The sequence below is a fragment of the Metarhizium acridum genome, assembly GCF_019434415.1.
Source record: "Metarhizium acridum strain ARSEF 324 chromosome Unknown scaffold_1, whole genome shotgun sequence".
In the NCBI taxonomy this organism is placed as follows: domain Eukaryota; kingdom Fungi; phylum Ascomycota; class Sordariomycetes; order Hypocreales; family Clavicipitaceae; genus Metarhizium; species Metarhizium acridum.
Genome location: NW_027094015.1, coordinates 7,512,031 through 7,534,535, shown reverse-complemented (window position 1 = coordinate 7,534,535; position 22,505 = coordinate 7,512,031). Strand labels below are relative to the sequence as shown.

Genomic DNA, 22,505 nt, shown 5'->3' with positions numbered 1-22,505 from the left:
AGTACCGCTATGCCTGTACGCCGAAAACGCCCCGTCGGGCCAGCTCGTCCCGAAATTGTACAATAACATCATGTCCAACATGGCTTTAGAAGCCGACCAAGCTAGGACACACGCTGGAAGCCTTGTAAAAACAAATACACCTCACGCTGACCAATCAAGCTGACCAGTTCCTCAAAAGCGTAGGACTTTACTACTTGGATGAATCATCCTCAGCTTTGTCCTCGAACTTCTCTTTGTCGTCGACTTCCATAGGTTCTGTTTCAGCTTCAGCTGCTGCTTGGGCCTCGTCATCTTTCTGGACCGGCTCTTCGGACGCAGTTTCAACAGCGGGCTTGTCGCTTGCCTTGGCTTCTGTGGTCTCTTCAGCCTCGGCGGGTTTGTCTGGTTCCGCAACGGAAGCCTTCTCTTCAGTAGGTATCTCCGACTCCTTCTCGTCCTCGGGCACAGATTCGGGTTCACCCTCCTCCTTTTTGATGGTGGCTTCGTCGGCGACACTCGAGTATGCCATACCGACATCACCGTCAGCATCGACCTTATTTTTCTTCGAGTCTTGGTCTTCTGTCTCTTCTTGTTCTGCAGCCTGATTCTCCTGCTCTTCCATAGCCCCGACGTCCTCAATCGTGTCATCGTTCACATCGTGAGTTTCGGCTTCGACAGCATCCTTGCTGTTGTCGTCTTGTTTCTCCCTGGGTGACTTGCTGCGAGAATCCTCAGCTGCATCGGCGTCCTTGAAGTCATTGAAAGTCCGCTTGTTTCCATTGCTTCGAGTTGCACCACTTGCAGCAGCCATTTCGTCGTCGTCGCTGGCCTCGAATTCTGCCCCATTCTCAACATGCTTGTCCCAGCGATGCTCAGTCATTCGAACGTCCTTGTTTTCGTCTTCGTCTAAATCATCTAGCTCGGCTTCTTCTTCATCAGTCATACCACCAAATGGCTTCCGCGGCACGTCTTGCATCTGAACTGAGGGTGCAGGCCCAGTCTGACGAAGGTTATCGATGACTGCGGCAGTGATCTTATCTAGATACTCCCTGCTGTTTGAGTTTTCCATATTTGAGGCTCGCACGTTCAACTCGAAGTCCGGAGCATAGTACTTATAGCCAATTAGCCTGAATTCGGGGGTGGTAAGAACATAAGCTGCAACTTACTTCGTAGTATTCATTGTATGGTAAAGTACGGTCCATTTCTTGGCCAACCAGAACACCAGTCTCATATGCCCACGTACGAGCAACGTTTCTCATCGTGTAACCACCACCACCCAGGACCAAGGTGGGTAGCCCGAAGCTCTTGACGTAGTTCACGCAGTTAGCGTGACCGTCCATGCTCAAGTTGAAACAGCCCAGGCGATCGCCAGATAAACTGTCACCGCCGCACTGGAGAACAACTGCTTCCGGCTGGTAGTACTTCATGACGCTCTCGATGACTGGCTCAAAAATCGATTTGTAGGTCTGGTCGGTGATACCATCGCGCAACGGAAAGTTGACAGCATAGTGCTTCCCCTGTCCAATGCCGATGTCTCGCAATTCACCGGTGCCAGGAAAATATTCGCCGTACTTGTGGAAAGATACTGTCATGACACGGTCGGTCGTATAGAACGCTTCCTCGACGCCGTCACCGTGATGAACGTCAATATCGATGTAGAGGACGCGCTTCATGAATCGGAGAAGCTCGAGAATGCCAAGAACAATGTCTAAACCTTGTTAGAAGTACCGAATTTTGGCGTATGGTGGTGGCAGAACTCACCGTTGACATAGCAGAAACCACTTGCTTCACACTTCTTGGCATGGTGAAGGCCACCAGCCCAGTTGACAGCAATGTCGCATTTCTGTCTGTTCAAGCGGGCAGCGCCCTCCATGCTCCCGCCAGCACTGATTCCACAGAACTCGAACAATCCATCGAAGACCGGGCAATCGTCGCCGACGTTATATTTGCCCTGCTCACGCATGTAACTGTCCATATTGTCTGGAGTGACCTTTTGCAAAAAATCAATGTAGTCATCGGTATGGAATTGTGTCATTTCGCCTCTAGTCGCGGGTTTGGCTCGCTGAAACCAGGTCAGCCTTTAGTCTTCCCGAGGTGGTCATGACGGCGCCAGAACTCACGTAAATTTCCATCTTCTGGTACAGGTTGTACTGCATGATCAAGCTGTGCGCAAGACGAATTCGATGGGGCTTCATAGGATGACCAGTGACATATGCGTAGTTACCGATATCTGAATCATAGAAGTAGGCTACCTTCTTTGGCGAGGAGCCATTGAGGGCGACAGAGCCCAGCTGGGCCTGGGCCTGGGCCAAGTTAGAGTCGCCCATCGCAGCGGGAGTCTGGGGTTTTTGAAGCCCGGGCAGTTGAGAATGAGAGTCTGCACAATGAGTATAAATGAAATGCTTCTAACAGTTTAGAGAGGAGAATGGGTGTCTAGGGAGCCAGCTGCATTATGCTATAAAGTCGCAAGACGGGAGAAGTTGCAGGCTTAAAAGAATGCCGTCGCAAGGAAGGTCGCGACTTGCCCTCCCGCCGACTGGTGTAGATGGCTGACGGATTAAAGTTCACGCGGCGTTGGTCGTGTACACAAAGTCATTGACAAAGCGTGCCACGTGACTTCATTACTCAGCTCGTCACTTCAGACAGGCTGCCGATGCTGGCGTCAACGCAAGGCAAGCTAGCTCCACAGCAGCCAAACCTCAACACAAACCACGTTACGTCGTGGATATCAGGAACTGATTTCCACGTAGTGGTCTCTACCTCTACTTTCCTCGCCTCAGAACTACATTCTACGTCCTTAAGGATGGAGCGATTCAGAAATTTGCTTGGTGGTGGCATGGGTGGCCTTGGAGGAGCCGCCCACGGCACGGTAAGTGCAGCTCCCGAGCCCTGTTGCTTTGGCTGTTTTCGCTGCAGACTAACTTGTGCCCTTTGTGTCATTGCAGGACAACACGAACCTCATTGACAACTCTGAGACGGTTTACATTTCATCACTGGCGCTGTTGAAGATGCTGCGACACGGCCGCGCCGGTGTGCCTATGGAAGTGATGGGGCTCATGCTGGGGGAGTTTGTGGACGACTTCACAGTCAAGGTGATGGACGTCTTTGCCATGCCTCAAAGCGGTACAGGTGTCAGTGTCGAGGCTGTCGATCCCGTATTTCAGACCAAGATGATGGACATGTTAAGGCAAACAGGAAGGTAAGAGACTGCCGGCCATCACACGGGCAATCTTGAAAGGGAGGCTTACAAATGGAGTAAACAGACCCGAGTCAGTTGTTGGCTGGTACCACTCACATCCTGGGTTTGGCTGTTGGCTGTCATCGGTTGACATCAACACTCAGCAATCCTTTGAGCAGCTGAACCCTCGAGCCGTGGCCGTCGTCGTCGACCCCATTCAGTCCGTCAAGGGCAAGGTTGTCATTGACGCGTTCCGCCTGATCAACCCGCAGCTGTTGATGATGGGCCAGGAGCCACGCCAGAGCACCAGTAATCTGGGCCACCTGAACAAGCCCTCAATCCAGGCTCTTATTCACGGCCTCAACCGCCACTACTACTCGATTGGTATCAACTACCGAAAGACGGCCCTCGAAGAGAACATGCTCATGAACCTCCACAAACACGTGTGGACCGAGGCGCTGGAGATGAACGACTTTCATTCAGAAGGCGACAAGAACAAGGAGCGACTGCAGCGCCTGGTCAGCTTAGCCGATGGCTACGAGAAGAGGGTCAAGGAGGAGACAGAGTTGACAAAGGAACAGCTTAAGACGCGTTATGTCGGCAAACTGGACCCCAAGAAGCACTTGGAGGACGTCGGACAGGAATTAATCGAAGACAATATTGTTGCGGTTTCTAGACAAATGATTGACAAGGAGGCTACTATGCCTAAGAAGGAAGGACAGGTGGGGCAGGCTAATGGGGATCGAATGGTCACTGAGGAGGAATTATAAAGTGATTTCGTTGTTGGGGGTTACATACATGCTTCCCTCCGGGGACCGTACATTGTAAGATTACCAGGCGTTGGAGTCAATCGGGATAAGACGATTTAGAGACCCACTGTACAGCTGAATTGCACGGGTCACCTCCAGATGTGTACTTGCCATGGTAATTGTGATGTTTTGCTGTGCGGCATTCACGAGGCCTGGTCCACCGTGCTTTCCCATCTCTCCAGCGTAGGAATCCTCCCATCAGACGAGAATTAGCGTGATCCAGGAGATGAGCTTGTCAGAGAGATCGGATGCCAGAGGACACTGCAAGATTCGAGCTCGCTAAGGTAGTTTGTTGTCCGGCTTGACCTGGGCATTGAGAGGGATTGTTGACAGACGGGGCTTGGCAGGGGGGAAGAGTTGGAGCATCTTCGTAGAAAGGCAGTTTGCAGGGTATCGCTCGGTGAGACGGCCTTGACCGAGAGGTGTTACTTTTGGATTGGGGCCCTACGAAGATGGTGCTGGCGATATTTTGAGGCCCTGCAACAGCTTGGAGAGGCGAGGGAAAGTGGTGAGAGTGGGAGCCTTGGGCACGCCCTGTACCGAGACGGCAGCGGGCCTAAAGCAACTCTAGCCGTGTGAATTACATAGAAGCAAGGTACACTGCTTTGGAAAAAAAAAAACGCGTCGTACTGCAATGGCAGAGATCCATATTTGACAAGAGGACGGAGGGAGTCGAAAAGGACCCGACGTCGAGTCTACGGACACGAGATCACTGCCGAAACAAACACGTAGCCGACAATGCACAATTCGTACCGCACAAGCACGAAATTAGGGATCAAAATGGTCAAGTAGGCAAAATTCTTGCATGTTGTTCATTAGAGCACTCAACAAATGTACATGTTGCCAAAACTCCGTGTAAATGTATCCCGCCCAAAGCACTGGACAAATGCATCAAGCACTCTGGCACCAGCTCCCCCAGCTGCTTGAGGTCGACAGCGCTCGAAACAGGCAAAGGAAAAAAAACAAAAAATAAAAACAACAACAAGAACAACAAGAACAAAAAAAAGCCGATTCCAAAAGTCCCGACGCCTCCAAATCAAAGGCTGATCTTCTCTTCATCCCAGCGCTGGGGAACGTAAATATGAAAAATGTAGTATATGAAAACGAACCAATGAAGGGCAACAACACAAGTTGACTACAACGCCCTTCGTTTATTGCTCTCTCCCATGTCGCTATCTCGAATATGCCTTTCCAGATGAAAAACTGTGTCTGATGGAACCACTTCGCCTCAATGTATATTAAGAAATGTCTAAGTCTTGCGTGGCCCAGGAATATGGGTATCGTCAACCCCAAGACAGCGCATATCCTTATGCGCCCATGGCGGAAATCCTTTTTGCCTCGTTTGCCAAGTAGTGTTGCATTGTCAAGATTCAGCTCGAACGCGCCCTTTTGTCGATTTCGGTCTCGAACCTGTTGTCTAGCTGCAGCGGTCACGGCTGCCGAATGCTGGCCATACCCCCTCTCAGGCGCAGGCGCAGGCGCGCGTTCACGTTCCCGTCCCCGAACATGGGCTTCTTGATCTCGAATATTGGTATTCCGCATGCTTTGTTCAAGGGCACGGGTCGCGTTGTTGGGGGCCTTGTTCTGAGCTTGCTGGTCAACTTGCATCTCGTCGGCCTCCTCATCTTCTTCATCCAAGCCACTCAAAGGCTTGCCCATGCCGCCGGCTCGAGCTCCGACTTGAGCACGTCTCTTGCCCTCTTCTTCTTGACGATGGACAGCATAGCTCACATCAAACACCTCGCGCAAGTTGACAGCACCAGGTGACCGGAAGTCATACCGCTTGCCCACCTCGTCCAGCTTGCTGGCATCAAAGCCTCGGAGAACAGCCTCCGACTTCCTCCTCTCCTCGCTAGGAGTTGGTCCAGTACCCTGAATCCACGGGTGGGCAAGGAACTCACGAATGGTGTATCGCTTATCCGGATCGACAGTCAATAAGTGGGTGATGAGGTCTTTGGCGGATTGGGAAATATCGTCCCACCACGGTGACAAGAAAGTATATTGTCCCTTGGCCACTTTTTCGGTGAGGACCTCGATGCTCTCGTCATAGAATGGGGGAAACCCGCAGAGCAGGGTATACAATACGCATCCGAGGGCCCACATATCAACCGACTTGGAATATCGTTCATCCTTGACGATTTCGGGGGCTGTGTAACCAACGGTGCCACAAGGCGTCATAGTCTGACTCTCCCAAACGATCTTTGACAAGCCAAAATCGGCAATCTTGATCTCACCGATGCCCCCTGCGCCTATTCCAGGAAGAAACTCGCCCTCATCCACCTTGTCCTCATCACCCGGTTGCTTTGGTTTCGGGACTTTGGAGGGGATGAAAGGTATCGGGTTGAACAAGATGTTCTCAGGCTTGATATCACTAGATGGAGTTAGCTCTCCATCTGAAAAACACTCAGACTACCTTTTCCGCCGGCAAAGTCTCACCGATGAACGACTCCCTTCTCCTCGTGCAAGTACTCCAACGCTCGGGCAACACGAACAATTACGTGGCGAGACAACTCCTCGCTAAAGTACGTGAGGCGGACAATCTGATGGAACAACTCGCCACCAGGAGCGAGCTCAAGAACAATGTAGTAATATTGCTTGGATTCGGAAAAATCGATGAGCTTAATAATGTTCGGATGATCTAACTGGCGCATAATCTGGACCTCTTTCAATATATTCGAACGCTGAAGACGAGAGGTTAGCATTCCCATGACTTTCTTGAACTGTAGATTGGCCAATGCCGTCAAAGGCGTAAATAGATGCTGCTCAAAGCAACATGTGAATTGACAACTGCAATCTGACAAAAGAGAAATGTGTTCGCACCTCTGCTGCTTTCGGAGCCTTTTTGAATTCCGGATGTAGATGCCTATCTCCCTATCCGGGGCGCGAACCCCAAATGTTGGTAATCGGTCGATATATAATATAGAGAGTTGCGCAACGGAAAGCAGTCGAAAGGGAATGCCAAGAAAGTTCAAAAGGAGAGGACAGAAGACGGCAGGACAGAAATCAAACAGGGAAAGAGGAAAAGAGCGACGTGTATACGCTCTTGGACGCAATAGCACTTACTTGCATGCTATTCATTTCATATTTACGAACGACCTTGATGGCAACTTCACCAGCGTCGCCTTGCAAGTCGCGGGCGCGATATACGTTGCTAAACGCACCGTCGCCCATCTTTTCGATCAGCTCCCATCGTTCTAGACCGGGATATCTAGGGAACTTGGCCCTGCTTGCGTTTTCCTCGGCAACAAGTTTGGCCAGACTAGCATCGTCGACGCGTTTCTTGGAAGTGCCACACGCTTTGGCGTTGATATCTTGAGCGAGCTCAACGTGGTGGGCGGCAGCGGGGTGGGCTTGAGCAGCTAGGTTCTGGGCATCTCCCGACGCCTCTGAGTAGGCCTCGAGTGGCTCTTTGTGAGGAAGCTGTTGGTGTAGGACGGGGTCGGAGATGTTCATTTTCTCCTGGTTTGCAGCGGGAGCAGGTGGTACATCATTCTTCCTCAAGGGCTCGTCGTCTACATTAACATTGCGAGCTTGTTTGCCTAGGAGCGAAGGAAAATTGCGATTAGTATGAAGAACGCTTATTATTTGAGGCAGAATGGAAACCATGTGAGAAAGTGACTTGCGTACTGAGGGTAGACGTCATTGCACAACAGAAACAGTCTGAGAGGAATCTGAGGGGGTATGCCATCATGGCTGACCGGGCAAATTCCAGGGGCTGACCAGGTAGGAATGAATGACGATGAATGGCGACAAGTAGCAACTCGGGGCGAGGGGTTTACATGATAGGGGAGGAAGATACAATGCGACAAATACAACTTACCATGGCGGATAAAGTTCTTGAGCTGCTGGATCGTCGACATGGCGGGCGTAGTGAAGCGCCGCTAATTAGCGACTACCGATGCTTCTTAAGGCGTGGCTTCCAGTGCTGCAATACGTATACCAACGCGTGGAAAGTTTGTTCCAAAGGTGTATGTTTTGGCTCTCGGCTACCTTTTTTTCTTTTTTTCCTTTTCTATGGCGTCGTGTTTAAGGTATTGTTGCCGTCGAGATTGGATTTTTTGCTAAATTGCGACGGACCGGGTGCGGGGTTTTGATGGGCGAACGATGACGAATATGCGACACGCAAGAGGCTCGAAGCGCAGGAATTCTGTTCTTGTGCAATGACGGACGAGTGATGAGTGACGAGAGGGGCAGGGGAAGGGCCCAAAAGATGCGACAATAGCAATTAAAGCAAAACAACAAAGTCTGAGACCAGGTAGATTGGGCGGAGGCAGTGGAAAAAAAAAACCGAGGTGAGGCGGATTCGGAAACAACGTTTGGGTGGATTAGGAACCAGATTTGAAGGCCAAAGTCGAGCCTGGCTGCTTACGGACCACAAGCAAGACGTCAACCGGCCGCTTGAGGCGCCAGGCCAGTGGAGGCTGGGGTGTTGGTGCAGCGGCCTTTTCCCATCAATGCTGCGGCAGTGGGTTCGGTGGGCCCCCAGCCCTTGAGCCCTTGAAGCATCAATCAATACCTGGAGAAAGTATGACGTGCCGAATGACAGGGTCCATCACCACTCAACTTCACGACGGAGTCATATTATCAAGCTGCACGCATACTTCTTTCTAGGAATCAACGGAGAACCCAGGTGTCCTACATCTGAACAGCCCTTGTGCCGATGCGTTTGATCGTCTCGATGCTCGGCCAGCCATTTCACAGCCTCCCGCTACGTGGTGAGGATATCCTATCCGTTGGCGTGAACAGGATATTCAGGGCTTTGCTGTTACGGCTTGCAGCATATCGCCACTCTTGTTGGGGTCAAGATGATCGACCAGTCCACAGACGCGGTGGCATCATCGGTGTCATCACATGGCGAGGGCCAACCCGGCGATGACGGCGGCAGTGGTCCGGCCATCATCATCATCCCTTCTAACCATTGACAGGCCTTGAGCATGCAGCCTGGGCAACGAACCGGGCGACAAGGTTGAGCCTGTTTGCAGAAGGCACGCTGATTCAGTATGTTGACTTCGCCAAGACGGCTACTTGTCACCTGGGCTGTGCCTGGCGTGCGGCTGTAAGTATCAGCCAAGCAGCATGGCTTACTGCAGAGCCCGTCTCGTCATCGTGCTCGAGTTGGCTCGCGGGGCTTTCTCCCCGAGACATGCTGGCAGAGAGAGGATGCTGATCATGGTCCTCACCAGCTTCGTGCGTCGAAACAGGGTCTTGGCAGCAACAAGCGCTCCAGAGCCCCCGAGATAATGACGCTGGAGGCAAGCTCGCAAGCGTCCAAAATCTGCGATCCGTCGAGGCAACGACGTCATAGCCGCCCCAGGAGCGGCTAGGCGCACCAGACACTAGCGCATGGACGGGCTCGGAGCCACGCCGCCTCCTCACCAATCACAAGCTTTCGCTACCTTGATTTCTCTTTGCGCGTCCCCGAGTCGCTGTGCCTCCTGCATGATGCTCAACCCTAACCCTATCGAATAACTTGACCAAGCATAGCTGGTCAGCAAGTACCTGCTCAACCTATTCAAATGTTAGATGCTCTTTCGTGTGTGCCACCTGATATTCGTCCCAGATATTCTTGATATTCCTTACTTTACAGCTACTAGACATGTTATTGCGTCAATAGTTGCCTAACGGACGCAGCCGAGAAACGCTACGTACAAAGAGGCATTGTAGTTGTAGTTATAATAACAAATATAGAGAAACATGGGATTTATGCCATCCCTTACTTCACGTTACGCCTAGAGTACAGTGTGAGACAAAAAGTATTGGACCAGGTCAGGTGCCTGGCTATCGCACTCCATACTATAATATACTACTTGCCAGTATAATGGTGTTGACTTCTGAATGGGGAAATATATCAGGCATATCCACGATTAACCATAACTCTTAACCTATATGAGCCTAGTGACGACATGGACTTCAAAGATGCTCACTGTTAATAAACAATTGTGCATGCGAACAAGCCCTACTCCAAGAAATGTCACCTAGAAGTTTGGTAAATTTGCCCCTTTTTAACACCAGTAGTACCACAACTTGAGTGACGCACAGTATCCTGCCACAAGCTGCATTCCCATCGGTACCACAGACGCATGAGCAGCCCATTACAGCTTGAAGAGGGTCGGCTCAGCTCCATTCCTCCTCGCCTCCTCACTCAACCTTCTATTTTTCACCCTGTAAAACGCCCACAGCCCAACAGAAGCGGCAGCAACAAATATCTGGAACCCGGCATTCGTCCAGTGGCCGGTCGGGTATCCCCTGCTTTTCTCAGTCCCCTTGTATATCCAAACACCGGGGATCTGCCCCAGTCCTCCTCCGCAGCTGACATTGATGGCAATAGCCAGGCCTGTAGCCGCGGTGCTGTACATGTTGGACGACAGCCAGCCCAACAGTGGAGGGATGGCTGAAAATGCGCCTGACGTCGCAAGAATGAGGCCGCCATACCGTGACGCATAGGCGGTTGGCGGCAGGGCAGCCGAGAAAATGAATCCACGGCAGCAACGGCAGCTGCCCCGGCGGTATGCAGGCCGCGCGCGTTGAAGTGGTCTGCTGAGTAGGCGACGGCTAGTTGGCAGACTGTGTTTCTGTCAGCTCAAGTCATGGTACATGCACTGGTGTGATGCGGGCTACGAAGGTACCATATGCAACTGCCCAAGGAGTAACAGTAAAGAGTTGGGCTTGGAGATCCTGGTGGCCAAGTCCCGAGACAATCGACGGCGAAAACAGACTCAGGCTCGCAAACCCGGGACTAATGGCAAAGTAAATCGCATAATGGCCGTAGAGCCGCCAGTTCGTCAGGGTAGCTTTGGCATCCGCCCATGTCATGGCCGGCTGTGTCCCTTTGCTGCCCTCGTGGAGGAGCCGTCGGGCGGCGAGGTCTCGCTCGGATTTGCTCAGCCAGCTCGCCGTCTCGGGGTAGTCCGGCAGCATGAAGAAGACGAGGACGGCGCATACGCAAGAGGGGATTCCTTCAATGATGAACAGCCATTGCCAGCCCCGGAGGTTATGGGCCGTGTTGATGTGGCCTATTCCGTAAGCAATTGCGCCTCCGAACTGTTCACATGTTAGCCAAGGGCGGTCATGGTGTCTTGAACAAGTGCGGAAGCCGACTTACGGCTCCAGCCAAGGTAGCTGAAGCGAGGATAAAAGCCACCCTGCAAGGACACGATGAGCAACTTTCCCAGCCTATCCTACCGGGATGTACATACCTCACACTCCTCTCATTGTGCCTGTACCAAAACGTCAAATAATACACCAGCCCCGGGAAAAGGCCTGCTTCAAACGCTCCCAGCAGGAACCTCAACGCCGTCACACCGCCAAAGTTCTTACCGGCACTCAGGCAAATGGTTAGAGCGCCCCAGCAAAACATCAAGACGGCCAGCCATCTGCTCGGCCGCAATCTCTTGAGCAAAATGTTGGAAGGGACCTCGAATACAGCGTATGCCACGACGAATACCATCAGCGCAATGTTGAATTGGTAATCTGTCATGCCCGTGGCGGTCTGCAGGTCATCACGTGTTGAAGAATTGAGGATCTTGGCGTTACCTATGTTGGAGCGGTCGAGAAACGACAGGAAGTAGATTGACGCGCAGAGGGGAAGGATGCGCAGATCCTGTTTCAATAGTAGGCGTTTTTCTAATTTGCTGCTAATGGGGGTTTCTTCATTGTGAACCTGGTAACTATTTCGTTGGCATCACGGATGTGTGGTCGTGGCGTCGAGCAGCAATAAGGGGATGATGATGCTTGACTCACGGGCTTGGCGACACCTGTTTCCGCATCATCGCGGCTTATGCCGTATTTCTCGTCTCCCTCTGCCATTCTGTGTATCGATTTTGGCAGAATCCTGGTCCCGTCTTTGATCTTGGCGGTTCGACTACGCGTCAGTTAAATGTAGCACCAAGTTGAAGAGCACACAAATGCGAGTGGGCGAAAGGTTGGACAGTCGACAAAATAAGCTCCTTGGGCATTCCGAAAGTCGGAGACTAGCTATAGCCAGCCTCGTGACTTTTGGAGAGATACGCTCACCGACAGATATTATGTTGTTGGTTGTGAATGCGGGGAAAGTCGCGGAAGTCAGGTTGATGTTGAAATTTGCGGACATGGATCATTCTGCAAGGTCCCACTGCCGACAACGGAAATTGGCGGTATATGTCTTATTTGCGAGGGTTAACCGCATCGGTTATTGGAAATGTTGTCTAGTTGCTTTTGTGTGACCATGTTTTGCCATACGACCTGACTGGGCGGCGCTTGGCACTCCCCTCGAGAGTAAATTCGTGTTATATTTTGGGCGAGAGGGCATAAAGTTGGGGAGCAACATGCCATACAATCCATGGTGCTTCATCCGGCCGCAGTGATAATTTGTTTCGTCTTGTAATGTGTGAGTCTTCTGTCTTTCGCAAGTTGAATAAAAAGGAACACCAAGATGTCCTATCAAGAACATAATCCAGAGCACAAACTAAGCAAAAATAGCCATTACCTGTAATCTTATATACTTCATTTCAACTATCATCACCGTACCACTCGTACCTAAGGATAGAAAAAAAACGACAAAGACCAAGTTTTCAAATCCTCATTTCAGTTCACTACATGTCCTCGCTATGTACACGTTTCAATCGTTATGTTAGACTCATCTGCCCTTGCCCTGGCTTTCATATGTGTCGATCATTTTGTCTTGCACCAGGCATTTTCCCGAGTTAATTCTTGCATCGTTCTTCTTTCAGTACAGACAAAAGAATTTTGTAATTGCCTCAAATTTGTAAGCTTTAAGCGTATCAAAGGAGTCAAGTTTGTAGGCACAGGAGGGTTAAGTTGACAATTTCTAGTGTATCTTGTTAAACAATAAAAGTTATATGCGGCATTACTTATTATATTTACCAAGATTGTTACTATCTATATTTTTTATTATTTTGTATACTACAAATTGTAATATAAAGAGTTTGGAAGGCTTGCATTGATTAACGTTGATCCGTGGATTCCATTAATTCGGAGGATATAACGAACCAGCCATTAAGACAAGTGAGGCAGATGTTGACTGTAGATGTGGGCCATTATCTAGTGGAATGAAATAGATTTTTTACGATAAAAGGGAGAAGAACTACCCAAGTGTTGCATATTGCGGATGGCTTCAGTTTCAGTTACAATTTTTACGAGGAGTATATATATCCGACGACATCTGCATAGACTCAAGATATAAAAAAGCTTCAACTTTGCCAAAATAACCGCTAATCAATCCCGGACGCGTAACTACAGTCATTTAAATCTCATAAGCCGTAATGGAGGTTTGCTAAAGAACAACTATACACCACCCCTACAAGAGGGAGTCCAAGAGTTCCCCGCTAACACGCAGCTGCACGACAACCTGTCTGTCGAAAACTGATGGCATTCATAGGAATGAATGGTACAACGGCAGAGACTTTGATGGCTACCTAATTTCAGAGCGGCCGCTTTACGGCCGTCGTCCGTTGCGTTTAGTCTGCTTGGTGCTGGGGCAGCCGGCCTTCAGGCTGCTCATAAAATCCAGCAGCTTCTGAGTGATGTTGACCTCGTCGTTTGCGAGAAAAGCCCCGAAATTGGCGCAGCGTGGTACGAAAACAGGTAAGTCGTACTATTCACAGCAGCAACGGGATGCACACCTTGAAAACTGACCGAAAAAACTGCAAACATATGTTTTGTAGTAAGTCAGTTTCGCATCCTGGAGCTTGTATTGAGCCCGTTTACTAATGAGTCTGGTGCATAGTCAATTCTCCTGGGATAAGAACCCCATCTGGTCAAAGTTCTTCTCAGGCTCAAAAGCAATCTGGCAGTATTTCAAAGATGCTGCTACGAAACACGACCTGGAGAAGCATATTAAATTCCATTGTGTTGTTAAGTCTGCACCCTGGAATGAAGAACTTGATATATGGAAGTTGATTATCATTGACACCGATAAGGACTGCTTCGAAGATACTTGCCATATCCTTCTAAAAGCTTCAGGCATTCAAAATCAAGTTAGGTAAGACATCACTAGCTGAGTCACTGCTAATTTGGATGATGTTTCAAGCTCGTGGACGTGGCCTTATATCCCTGGATTTCATGGCTTCAAAGGGAAACTTATTCGCACTGCCAACTGGGATGCGTCTTTTGACCTTGACGGGAAGACCGTTGCAGCGATTGGATCGGAGTGGTCTGGAGTTCAACTCATTCCAGCAATTCAACCTGGTAAGTAAAATAATAATTTCGCCCTGCGCGGCGTCGGAATAGAGGGCATGATTCTGTTAGATATATACATACATGTGTATATATAGATGTTTAAAGGCTAGTTGCTTTTATGATATAACCGACATGGATCACCCCAGGCCTCGGAGGCTCCAAGGCAGGGCCCGGCGGAGAGTGTTCTTATATTCTCTAATAAATCAGATACCGACAGCCAAATCGTAACGACCTGAAAAAACACGCCGAGTATTGCCGAGAGATAGATGATGAAATGAACAGAGGTTTCGCAATAATATGCTCCCACACTCATCTGATTAAACCCTACCCAAAAGAATGCTCAGGTTTCATAGCTTCATCTGCGAAATGCAGATCAACATGCCGCTCAGAGTGTTACAAACGAACTCGTGAAGGCACAACTCGGCAACAATGCCGCGTTGGCTGCGGATTTTACTCCTTCATTTGGGATAGGGTGCCGCCGCCCAACTCCCGGTGACGGTTTCCTGGGAGCCTTAACCGCGGGCAACTTTCAAGTTGTGCGTAAGGACATCACCCGTTTGACTGAGGCGGGGGTGATGGAAGAGTCTGGCACAGAGCATAGAGTTAATTCCATTTTGTGCGCGACAGGGTTTGGCGCATCATACACCCCAGTTTCGAAGTATACGGGCGCAACAACACGGCTCTTCGTGAACAATTCAATAACTCGCTGCAGGGGGGTCTTGGAATAGCGGCAGAAAACTTGCCCAATCTCTTCTGTTAGTCCCCAGGCTTTGGAGCAAATGAAAACTTCGTCCCGCTAATGCCCTTTCGGATTTGTTGGCCCCAATGTCCCTGTTGTCGCTGGCTCTTTTATACAGACGCTTGAGTGGCTTGTCCGCTACGTATGTCAGGTCATTGAGAAAATACAAACGGAAAACTTCAAAGCCGTGGAGCCCAAAGAGGAGGCGGTCAGGGATCTCTACCACCATACGCACGAGGTGATGAAAAGACTTGTCTTTGGTTCAGTTTGCAGTAAGTGTGTCAAGGCGTTGCAGCTTGAGGAGACACAGTACTAAATACTAATGGTGGACGTCTATCGACGTCTAGGAAGCTGGTTCAAGGATGGAAAGTCCCATGGGCCTTTGACTGCGATGTATGCAGATAGCCGTTTCCATTACTACAAGGCTACAAAGAATGTTAGATGGGAGGGCTACGGGATAACATACTGGACCGAGAATCGTTTCCGGCATATGGGCAACGGGCTTACAGAGACGCATTGTGAGCCCACCGGTGATTACATGTGGTATTTGAAAGATCCCCTCATCGGAGTATAGTCGAGCCACAAGGTGCCCTGTATGTGCAAAGAATTTTTGTGAGAGCGAAGCGTTACCACTGCCAGAGCGCAAGTAATTTCAAACAATACACTTGGTGCAGCAGATGAGCTTATTGGAAGCTACCAATAGAAATTATGACGTCAAAATAGAACAATATTGCTAGAAGTAGCTCCACGGTGATTAAGTTTGAATTAACTTGGCTAGATAGACTTGGGGGAACGATAAATTTTACTGTAAACCTAACCAATGACTACCCATTTTGTGACTAGTAAAGTCGGAGAAACTGGCGAAACCTCTTCCCTTGTTGGCACTATGATTGTGACATTATTAGCCAATGAATCTCAGTCAAGCCTCTTTATATTCGCGCAAAGCTTCTTGTATTTCTAAAGAAAGAAAGCCAGTAGCAGCTAGCGCTAGTTATATAATTTTATACAGTGGTCACTTCAATAAATACTAGATGAAACGCGCAAATGAAGCAGTATGACAGCTCCTGTAATTAAGTTTAAAACTATATACGAAGAAATAGTGGCGATATGAGCGTATTAAAGGTTAACCCAATGATTTACATACAACACCCATCGCATACTCTCGGTCAATTTGATACGTCCCTTCAAAGTCTGAAACGGGAGACCCTCATCACCACATAGCCACGATAGCAAGGAAACAAAACTTGAATATATTTCGAAGCACGTGAATACTTTGGTTCCAAACTGGGCTTGGCGAGCTCGACCGCTTCGGCTCAAAAATCAATACGCAGCTCACCATGTCAACCAGAGCCGACATAAGTCTAACTTATGAGCCAAAGCGTACAGCAATCTACCCCGACTATTTGACTAGGGTGGTGCTCAGCCTCTTAACTTGTCTAGGAAGCTCGCACTTGGCCTGCATCCCGAGGTCAACCATGCCACGGCGTTTCCTGACCTGGGTTAAAGCCAGAACTGGCCAACACAGCAGGGCAGCATGCCCATGTCAGGTTCTAACCGACACCGATTTAAATCCGATGCTGTTGTTGAATGGCGCCTCTTGCAGAGCGTTCGCATCGGTGCTTTCATTGGCGAGCGGACAACCAATTGTTTCTCATCGACGACTACGCTAGTTATTCGACGCAGAGCAAAGGCATGGGCGTGTGGTTGCGTCGGGATAGTGGCAATCTAAGCTCCGGGTGTTTATTCATGCCGTCAAAGGTGCAGTGTGAAGGTGGAGGGCTAAAGTCGGGTATCAGCCGCCTCCCCGAACCTGAATTGACTGAGGTTCAAGGACTGATCATGTCGATGTCATTCATGCTTGAGCAGTGTGAAACTACAGACAAGAGGATTCGTGTGATATTGAAACAAGAAATAACGTGCTTGAAAAGCACACAAAAGTTCAGCGTGTAAAATCAGTGCTCGAAGCTCACGCATCCAGGGCCTTTTCCTTCAACAAGTCATCCTTATCATCCAGATGCCACAACGCCATATTGATAGACGAATACACAACGTCAGCAGTCTCGGCACGCTGCCTCCCGGGAGAAGCGAATTTCCATCCTGAACGATCAAATCTCTCCTTGACTGCATCTACCATTCCGACAAATCGGAATTCCAGATCCTGTCCGATATATCTGCGCAGCTCCATCTTTAATTCAATTATTGAAAAGACGCCAGTAGTATCAATGAAGGACACTCGTCCGAAATCAAGAATGACACGCCGAAGCGGTGTCTCATCCCCGTTGAATGCCGTGATACCCTTCCTCTTTCGAATCTTGATGATTTGCTTCTTGCTCGCGGGATTCCATGTCCGCCTACTCTTGTCCACAACCACGTTGGCATCTGAGGCCGGATCGAAATGCACCTTGACGGATTGAAGAATTGCAGCCTTGACACGCTCGGCGTTGGGGAAGAGGATGTCGTCGGTATACTGAACGAGGTATGCTTCGGCTGGGATGTCGACATCGGTCCAAGCTGCGCTGGTGCAAGGCAGGGAGACGTGGTTGTTTTCCGTTTCGAGGTGTGAAAGCCCGATCCAGCGCGGGAACGCGAGACGAAGCAAGGTATACACAACGCTGAAGCCTACAGCAGTGGCCAGGCCGATTTCTGTAGATGTGAAAAGCGTGACCCAAAGCGCGAGTTGGGAACCTACAAAGTCCATAAAGGACATCTTCCAGAATCGGTAGAACTGGCTTGGACGGGCAACCAAATGGGCAACTGCCATTATCTAAAACCTGTTAGCAGGTGCCTAACTTGAGATTTCTGTTGTTGCAATGTCCCAACTCAAGCTCGGTCGTCTGGACCAAAGTCGGAATGGGGGTAGGTTGGTACATCTGGGTCAGAACATGTCGAGTTGGAGGGGAACCTACAATGATGGCGGACAGAGTAGCCTTTGGAATCCAGTAAAGAGCGGGAGCGAGCTCGTAAAGAGTCAATACGATGAGCCCGCCTGTAAAGAGGAAGTTGACGGGGCTGTGGACATTGCAATCAGAATTGACAGCAGTCCGGCTCATCGCTCCCCCAGTTGCCTGGGCGCCAAACAGGCTGTTGACCATGTTATTGACCCCAAGAAAGACCAGCTCTTGGCTCTTGTCGATGCTGTAGTCACCCCTCAGGCCGAACGCTTTACCAACACCCAGGTGCTCAACTGACATGGCGATCAGCGGAGCGAATGCCCTCAATGATACCTTCTGCAGCAGGGCGGAATCATGCGGACGAGGGGTCGGCAAGCCATGTGTATCTACTTTGGTGACGGCCCAGAGCAGATCCTTTCCACGGCCGCGGTTGCACAAGTAACTGATCAGAGTGTAGATGATGAGGAGAATCACGGCCCTACTTGTGCAAACGAATTTGACGTACTTGTTCCCCTTGTTCCGCTTCCCAACCTTCTCCAGGATCAGCAGAAATGCCAGACCGGTCAGACCTATTGCGAGCGTAAACGGCTTGATGCTGTCAATATGGGCAAAGAAGTCATGAATTATTCCAGCCACGTCAGGAGGCAGGTCAAGTCCAACCAGGGAGCCGACCTGGCCGAGGCCAATGACGATAGCAACGGCCGAAATCCAGCCCGTCAGCACTGGCGCAGAGACAAAGTCCAAGAGAAAGCCGAGTTTCAACAGACCAATGATGAGGGCATAGACACCGACCATGAAGGCCATGGCAGAGGAAATGTCGGCCGGTCTGTAGCCTTGTTTCGACAAGTCCTCGACCGCCTCTGCCGTCAAAAGACCGAGGATCGAAGTCGGTCCCGCAGACAATTCACGCGAGGTGCCCAGGAAAAAGTACAACAGCGGCGGAAACCAACTCGCGTACAGGCCATTTGCAATGGGGACCGTGGCGATTTTGGCGTATGCCAGTCCCTGAGGAATCAGCATCACGCCCACTGTGATGCCGGCAATCAAATCGCGGAGAATCCATTGAGGGTTGTAATGAGGCAGCCACTGGGCGACGGGGAGCTTCTCGGCGAGATAGTCTGCGGTCGCAGACGGAAGCCTCTTTGATACCGGACCAACCCAGCTCTTGACACGATTAATATTCGGATCAGTCCGGAAAGACGTGACCACACTGTCCTTGATATGGGAAAAGCTCTTCATGATGGAGCAGGTAATGGCTGGGGAGGGGGATGCTCGGGAAGTCGGAGACGAGACGGTTCACAATTTCCGCAGCTACAGACCCGTTAATGTCGGCAATCTTTCGGAGTTATGAAGTGAACGCTTCTTTTTAAAATAAGAAGATTGCGGTTCTGGAAATAACGGCATGCTACGTGGACGATGTGGTTGATATATAAGAGCGTCCTAGTGTCTGCGCTGTCCACTAGACCAAGGCAAACGCCGTCTACGGTGTCCGAGAGAGGGGAAACTACGAAAGACGAATAGCAAACGGACGGTCAAATCTTCAATCTTCATTCGAGTTGCCGGGAGCTTAGCTTTGCCTTGGCCGGAGTGGCCAACGAGTCGTTTTGCACAGACCGTGGTGTGCAGCCTTATACCTACAACATCGTGTCAGATGCGACGCCATGGTTTATGCGGCACCCAGCGGAAGCCATAGCACCTGGATGGGTGTGACGAGAGAGCAAAAATAAAATACACACACACAAAAAAGAGACAAAAGCGATCGACACAGCCGCCTTGGTAGTTGGGCGGAAGGCGCATATCCGGCTCCCCATGACCATCGGCCAGCCCTGGAGACGGGGCCAAGGTATTTTGGAGATACGTGGTATGACAGGGCGATGTCGAGTAGTTCTGCGAAGTTTGTTTTCCATGCTGTGTCTCGTTTCACTGGGATCCGCAGCGGCAGGTAGGCCGCCGTTTCCGCGCAAAGTTGACCGGATAGCGATGCCGAAAGACGGGACTCGATCTGAACTCGCCCATCTCGGTACCTGTGATCCGGACATCTTTGTCTTTCTTTGGCCCCATCACATAGGTTTCTGCCAGTGGCTTGTCAACGAGGAGGACGAGTGTTTTGGTGGATGAAGCTACTACGGAGCAGCAACTAACACTAGTCGCCGACGCATACGGCGACCTTGGACCAGAGGTTGGTGGCAAATGCGCACAAAGCCATCGAATAAACTACAAGAGTCCCAAGTTCAGGTCCTTCAGGCCTTGGTCGAACGGGTCGCAGGTCAACAGGTGATTTGCTTGCTCTAGCAGCTGCGATCCAACACGGAAGTGTCCAGTACTGCCTCCAGCCGAGCCAGTGATCTCAAGTGTGGCTGGCTTCCCCACGATATGGCTGCCTGTAGTGTTATTCTGCGGCAAGATGGAAACAAAAAGGACAAGCCGCTCATCGTGACCCCGACCAACGGCGTACAAGTCGGTCGCTTTAGTTGATGCTTAAACTCGATTCAGAAAGCCACCAAGACCGGGCGCAAACACAACTTTCCTTTGACGACTCACAAAATTATATGAGCAGGTGATGTCATGTCTGGTTTCCCACATGGGCAAGCAGCGCGGCGGTGCCGTCTCATCCGAGAATTGCCAAGCCCGGGAGACATGGCGCCGTTTTGGAGCCAGAGAGTCGGTCACAACATTGCAACGCTGTGATAAGTGCCAGCGTATTGCCTTTATATGCGATTGGATGTAACGCAAACTTTGACGTGTCGATGGTTGGGGAGATCTCGTCCTGTCTAGTCGCAACACTGCGCGTCTCCCCCCCAGACGGGCATTCTGCTAGCTCGGCCAAGTTGACAAGACATCCGTCACTCAAGTTGGGGACGTGTTTGCGTGGCTTCATGCACGGCCGCAGCGGTGGCCGCGGTTGCGCCGTTTCTTCCTGTTTCTCTAAATAGACGTGGCTTCGGCCCCCCGATCGGTGGCTCGACGTTGGACAGTCGCCTCCTCCCTGGCCGATCAATGGAACGCGGCAAGGTCTCACGGCCCCTCCCATGATTCTCATCTGGAACAGGACAACTCCTCCAATTTGATTTAGTTCCCATGCCGATGACGGCGGCCGTGTCGTGGCGGAACCCCCCACAGAGGCGCGCCGAGAGCAGGGACTTGCCATGTCTGGAAATAAACACGCCTTTGCCAAGCCGATTCGAACGTTGACCAGGTATTTCCTGCAGGGTACCATTGCATATCTGTCGTGAATGAGACTTGGGTGGTGCCCTCTGCCCTATACAGACCGCCAATTGGGCCACGGCGTCTCCCGTCTGCTTCAGGCATCCTCCGTCCGTACTCGGTCATGATATCAGAAAGGGAATCTGGATTTTCCCATGTGGCGGACTCGACCGCTAAATGGACACACACCCCCCTGGTTAGGAGTCTTAGGACCGTCCCTCTAAAATAAAGCCAATCGACGGGGAATCCAAGGGCAACCTTGGCCCTGTCTATAGCTGGGGAGGGTTATCGAGCGGGCGGGGGAGGAACGCCTCTCTCCACTCTCTTCTCGAGTTGAAATGCAAAATCCCAGGGTTAAAGCGAGGCAGGGGACTGCCATGATTCTCTGGGGGCCCTGTACAGATTGCGAATAGACGCACCTGGAAGCCAGACCCGCGTTACACCGACCGCAGCATGGCTTATCTGAGCGTCTGCTCGACTAATAAAAAGGTGCCCGCATTACCCGTTTGCCGTGTCCTCGGTCGGGAGATACGGAACGCCGCTGCACAAAGCAGCCGGCTCCATTGAGGCTCTTGCCAGAGACAATGCAACTCTGGTCAAGAGATGCGGCGAGGCGGTGCTGAGCAGGATGGCAGGCTGCTTGGGTGAGTCAATGCCTCATCGATTCTTATTCTTGACCCCGTGCGGGAGTACACACCCATTTCCAGCGGTGGCCTTTGACACGAGTGTTGTCGTTGGTGGTGGCTAGTCAACTTGCATGAATGCCAGAGTTCTTCCCTAGGGACAATGGCCTCTGTACGGCCAAACCATGATGAGGAACGTGGGGGGACTCGATGATGCCGATTTACGTCCGAATTCTGAGCCACGCAGCTTCGATGACGACTGCGTTGTACGGGTGCCCAAGTCATTGCTGTTGACGCGTTTGCACATGTGATAGCGTCATGAGGGCACAGCGGCACGTCTTGCCTCTGGATTTTTTTTCTCGTCAACAGGAGCACTGCTTTTCCCTCGCTAGAAGGAGGCGCCTATGCTCCCTTCGTGTTCGCCAACGGCGGCAGGATAAAATGTCACCTGTCTGCTTGGACGAGGCGTGTCTTGGCCAAACTTGAAGGCATCCATTCCCCCCTCTGTACAGCATGTCCCAAGGCCAGAAATCACGTAAGATGCCTACTGAGTGCACTTGTCCACCGAGGCAAAACTCAAAAAACAGGGACCGGTCAAGATTGTCAAGTGTCGTTTTGTGATGTGCATCAGCAACAATGCCAATGCACGCAAGCAATGCTGCCCCCGGCATGCTTGCAGACGCTCCAGCGTGTACTGGTACTATACTTGCCCAGCATGATGGTGATTGCTTCACATCCCCCCTCCCTGCGGGCTGTATGTCTTGATCGTCATAGTAGCAGGATCGGCGGTGAAGGAAGCTGATTCGCACGTTGAAACGGCTTTTGGCCCAAAGACAATGCATGGCTTGGAAAGACAGGGCTGCGGCAAGTTGAGCCGGCACTTGATTGAGCACCGAACAAATGAAA

At 50.8% G+C, this 22,505-nt stretch overlaps 5 protein-coding genes across 6 annotated transcripts; 1 reads left to right on the top strand and 4 right to left on the bottom strand.

Moving 5' to 3' along the window:
- Positions 1-190: 190 nt before the first annotated feature.
- On the bottom strand, positions 191-2,306 carry RPD3_1 (histone deacetylase; the record flags this gene model as incomplete). The annotated part of the gene is made up of 4 exons (XM_007813624.2): positions 191-1,090; positions 1,146-1,687; positions 1,741-2,041; positions 2,100-2,306. The coding sequence occupies 4 exons, from the start codon at positions 2,304-2,306 to the stop codon at positions 191-193; spliced, it is 1,950 nt and encodes a 649-aa protein (XP_007811815.2).
- Positions 2,307-2,632: 326 nt separating this feature from the next.
- On the top strand, positions 2,633-4,585 carry RPN11_1 (multicatalytic endopeptidase; the record flags this gene model as incomplete). Its single annotated transcript, XM_007813625.2, has 3 exons — positions 2,633-2,848; positions 2,925-3,178; positions 3,243-4,585. The coding sequence occupies 3 exons, from the start codon at positions 2,633-2,635 to the stop codon at positions 3,925-3,927; spliced, it is 1,155 nt and encodes a 384-aa protein (XP_007811816.2). The 3' UTR covers positions 3,928-4,585.
- A 167-nt stretch (positions 4,586-4,752) lies between these two features.
- On the bottom strand, positions 4,753-8,354 carry srk1_1 (MAPK-activated protein kinase Srk1). The gene is made up of 5 exons (XM_066117255.1): positions 7,787-8,354; positions 7,030-7,505; positions 6,787-6,837; positions 6,403-6,647; positions 4,753-6,337 (listed from the first exon to the last, which is right to left on the bottom strand). Exons 1-5 carry the CDS (start codon positions 7,824-7,826, stop codon positions 4,858-4,860), a joined length of 2,292 nt encoding a protein of 763 aa, XP_065979147.1. The 5' UTR covers positions 7,827-8,354; the 3' UTR covers positions 4,753-4,857.
- A 1,420-nt stretch (positions 8,355-9,774) lies between these two features.
- On the bottom strand, positions 9,775-12,005 carry J3458_002337 (uncharacterized protein). Of its 2 annotated transcripts, XM_066117253.1 has the most exons (5): positions 11,707-12,005; positions 11,163-11,626; positions 11,069-11,108; positions 10,593-11,007; positions 9,775-10,530 (listed from the first exon to the last, which is right to left on the bottom strand). In XM_066117253.1, the coding sequence occupies exons 1-5, from the start codon at positions 11,770-11,772 to the stop codon at positions 10,124-10,126; spliced, it is 1,392 nt and encodes a 463-aa protein (XP_065979145.1). In that variant the 5' UTR covers positions 11,773-12,005; the 3' UTR covers positions 9,775-10,123. The 2 variants fall into 2 exon arrangements, with proteins under 2 accessions (XP_065979145.1, XP_065979146.1); XM_066117254.1 differs by having other exon boundaries at positions 9,775-11,007.
- Positions 12,006-16,722: 4,717 nt separating this feature from the next.
- On the bottom strand, positions 16,723-19,011 carry J3458_002336 (uncharacterized protein; the record flags this gene model as incomplete). Its single annotated transcript, XM_007813629.2, has 2 exons — positions 16,723-17,645; positions 17,788-19,011. The coding sequence occupies 2 exons, from the start codon at positions 19,009-19,011 to the stop codon at positions 16,848-16,850; spliced, it is 2,022 nt and encodes a 673-aa protein (XP_007811820.2). The 3' UTR covers positions 16,723-16,847.
- Between the last annotated feature and the right edge of the window lie 3,494 nt (positions 19,012-22,505).

Bases quoted from the DNA above. Each gene is read 5' to 3' on its own strand.
- J3458_002337 (XM_066117253.1), bottom strand. From the start codon at position 11,772: ATGGCAGAGGGAGACGAGAAATACGGCATAAGCCGCGATGATGCGGAA. The intron at 11,627-11,706 runs GTGAGTCAAGCA...AATAGTTACCAG, and splicing joins AAACAGGTGTCGCCAAGCCC to GTTCACAATGAAGAAACCCC. The intron at 10,531-10,592 runs GTACCTTCGTAG...ACAGAAACACAG, and splicing joins TCCTTGGGCAGTTGCATATG to TCTGCCAACTAGCCGTCGCC.
- srk1_1 (XM_066117255.1), bottom strand. From the start codon at position 7,826: ATGTCGACGATCCAGCAGCTCAAGAACTTTATCCGCCATG. The intron at 7,506-7,786 runs GTAAGTTGTATT...CTTCGCTCCTAG, and splicing joins CAAGAACTTTATCCGCCATG to GCAAACAAGCTCGCAATGTT. The intron at 6,338-6,402 runs GTGAGACTTTGC...AACTCCATCTAG, and splicing joins GAGAAGGGAGTCGTTCATCG to TGATATCAAGCCTGAGAACA.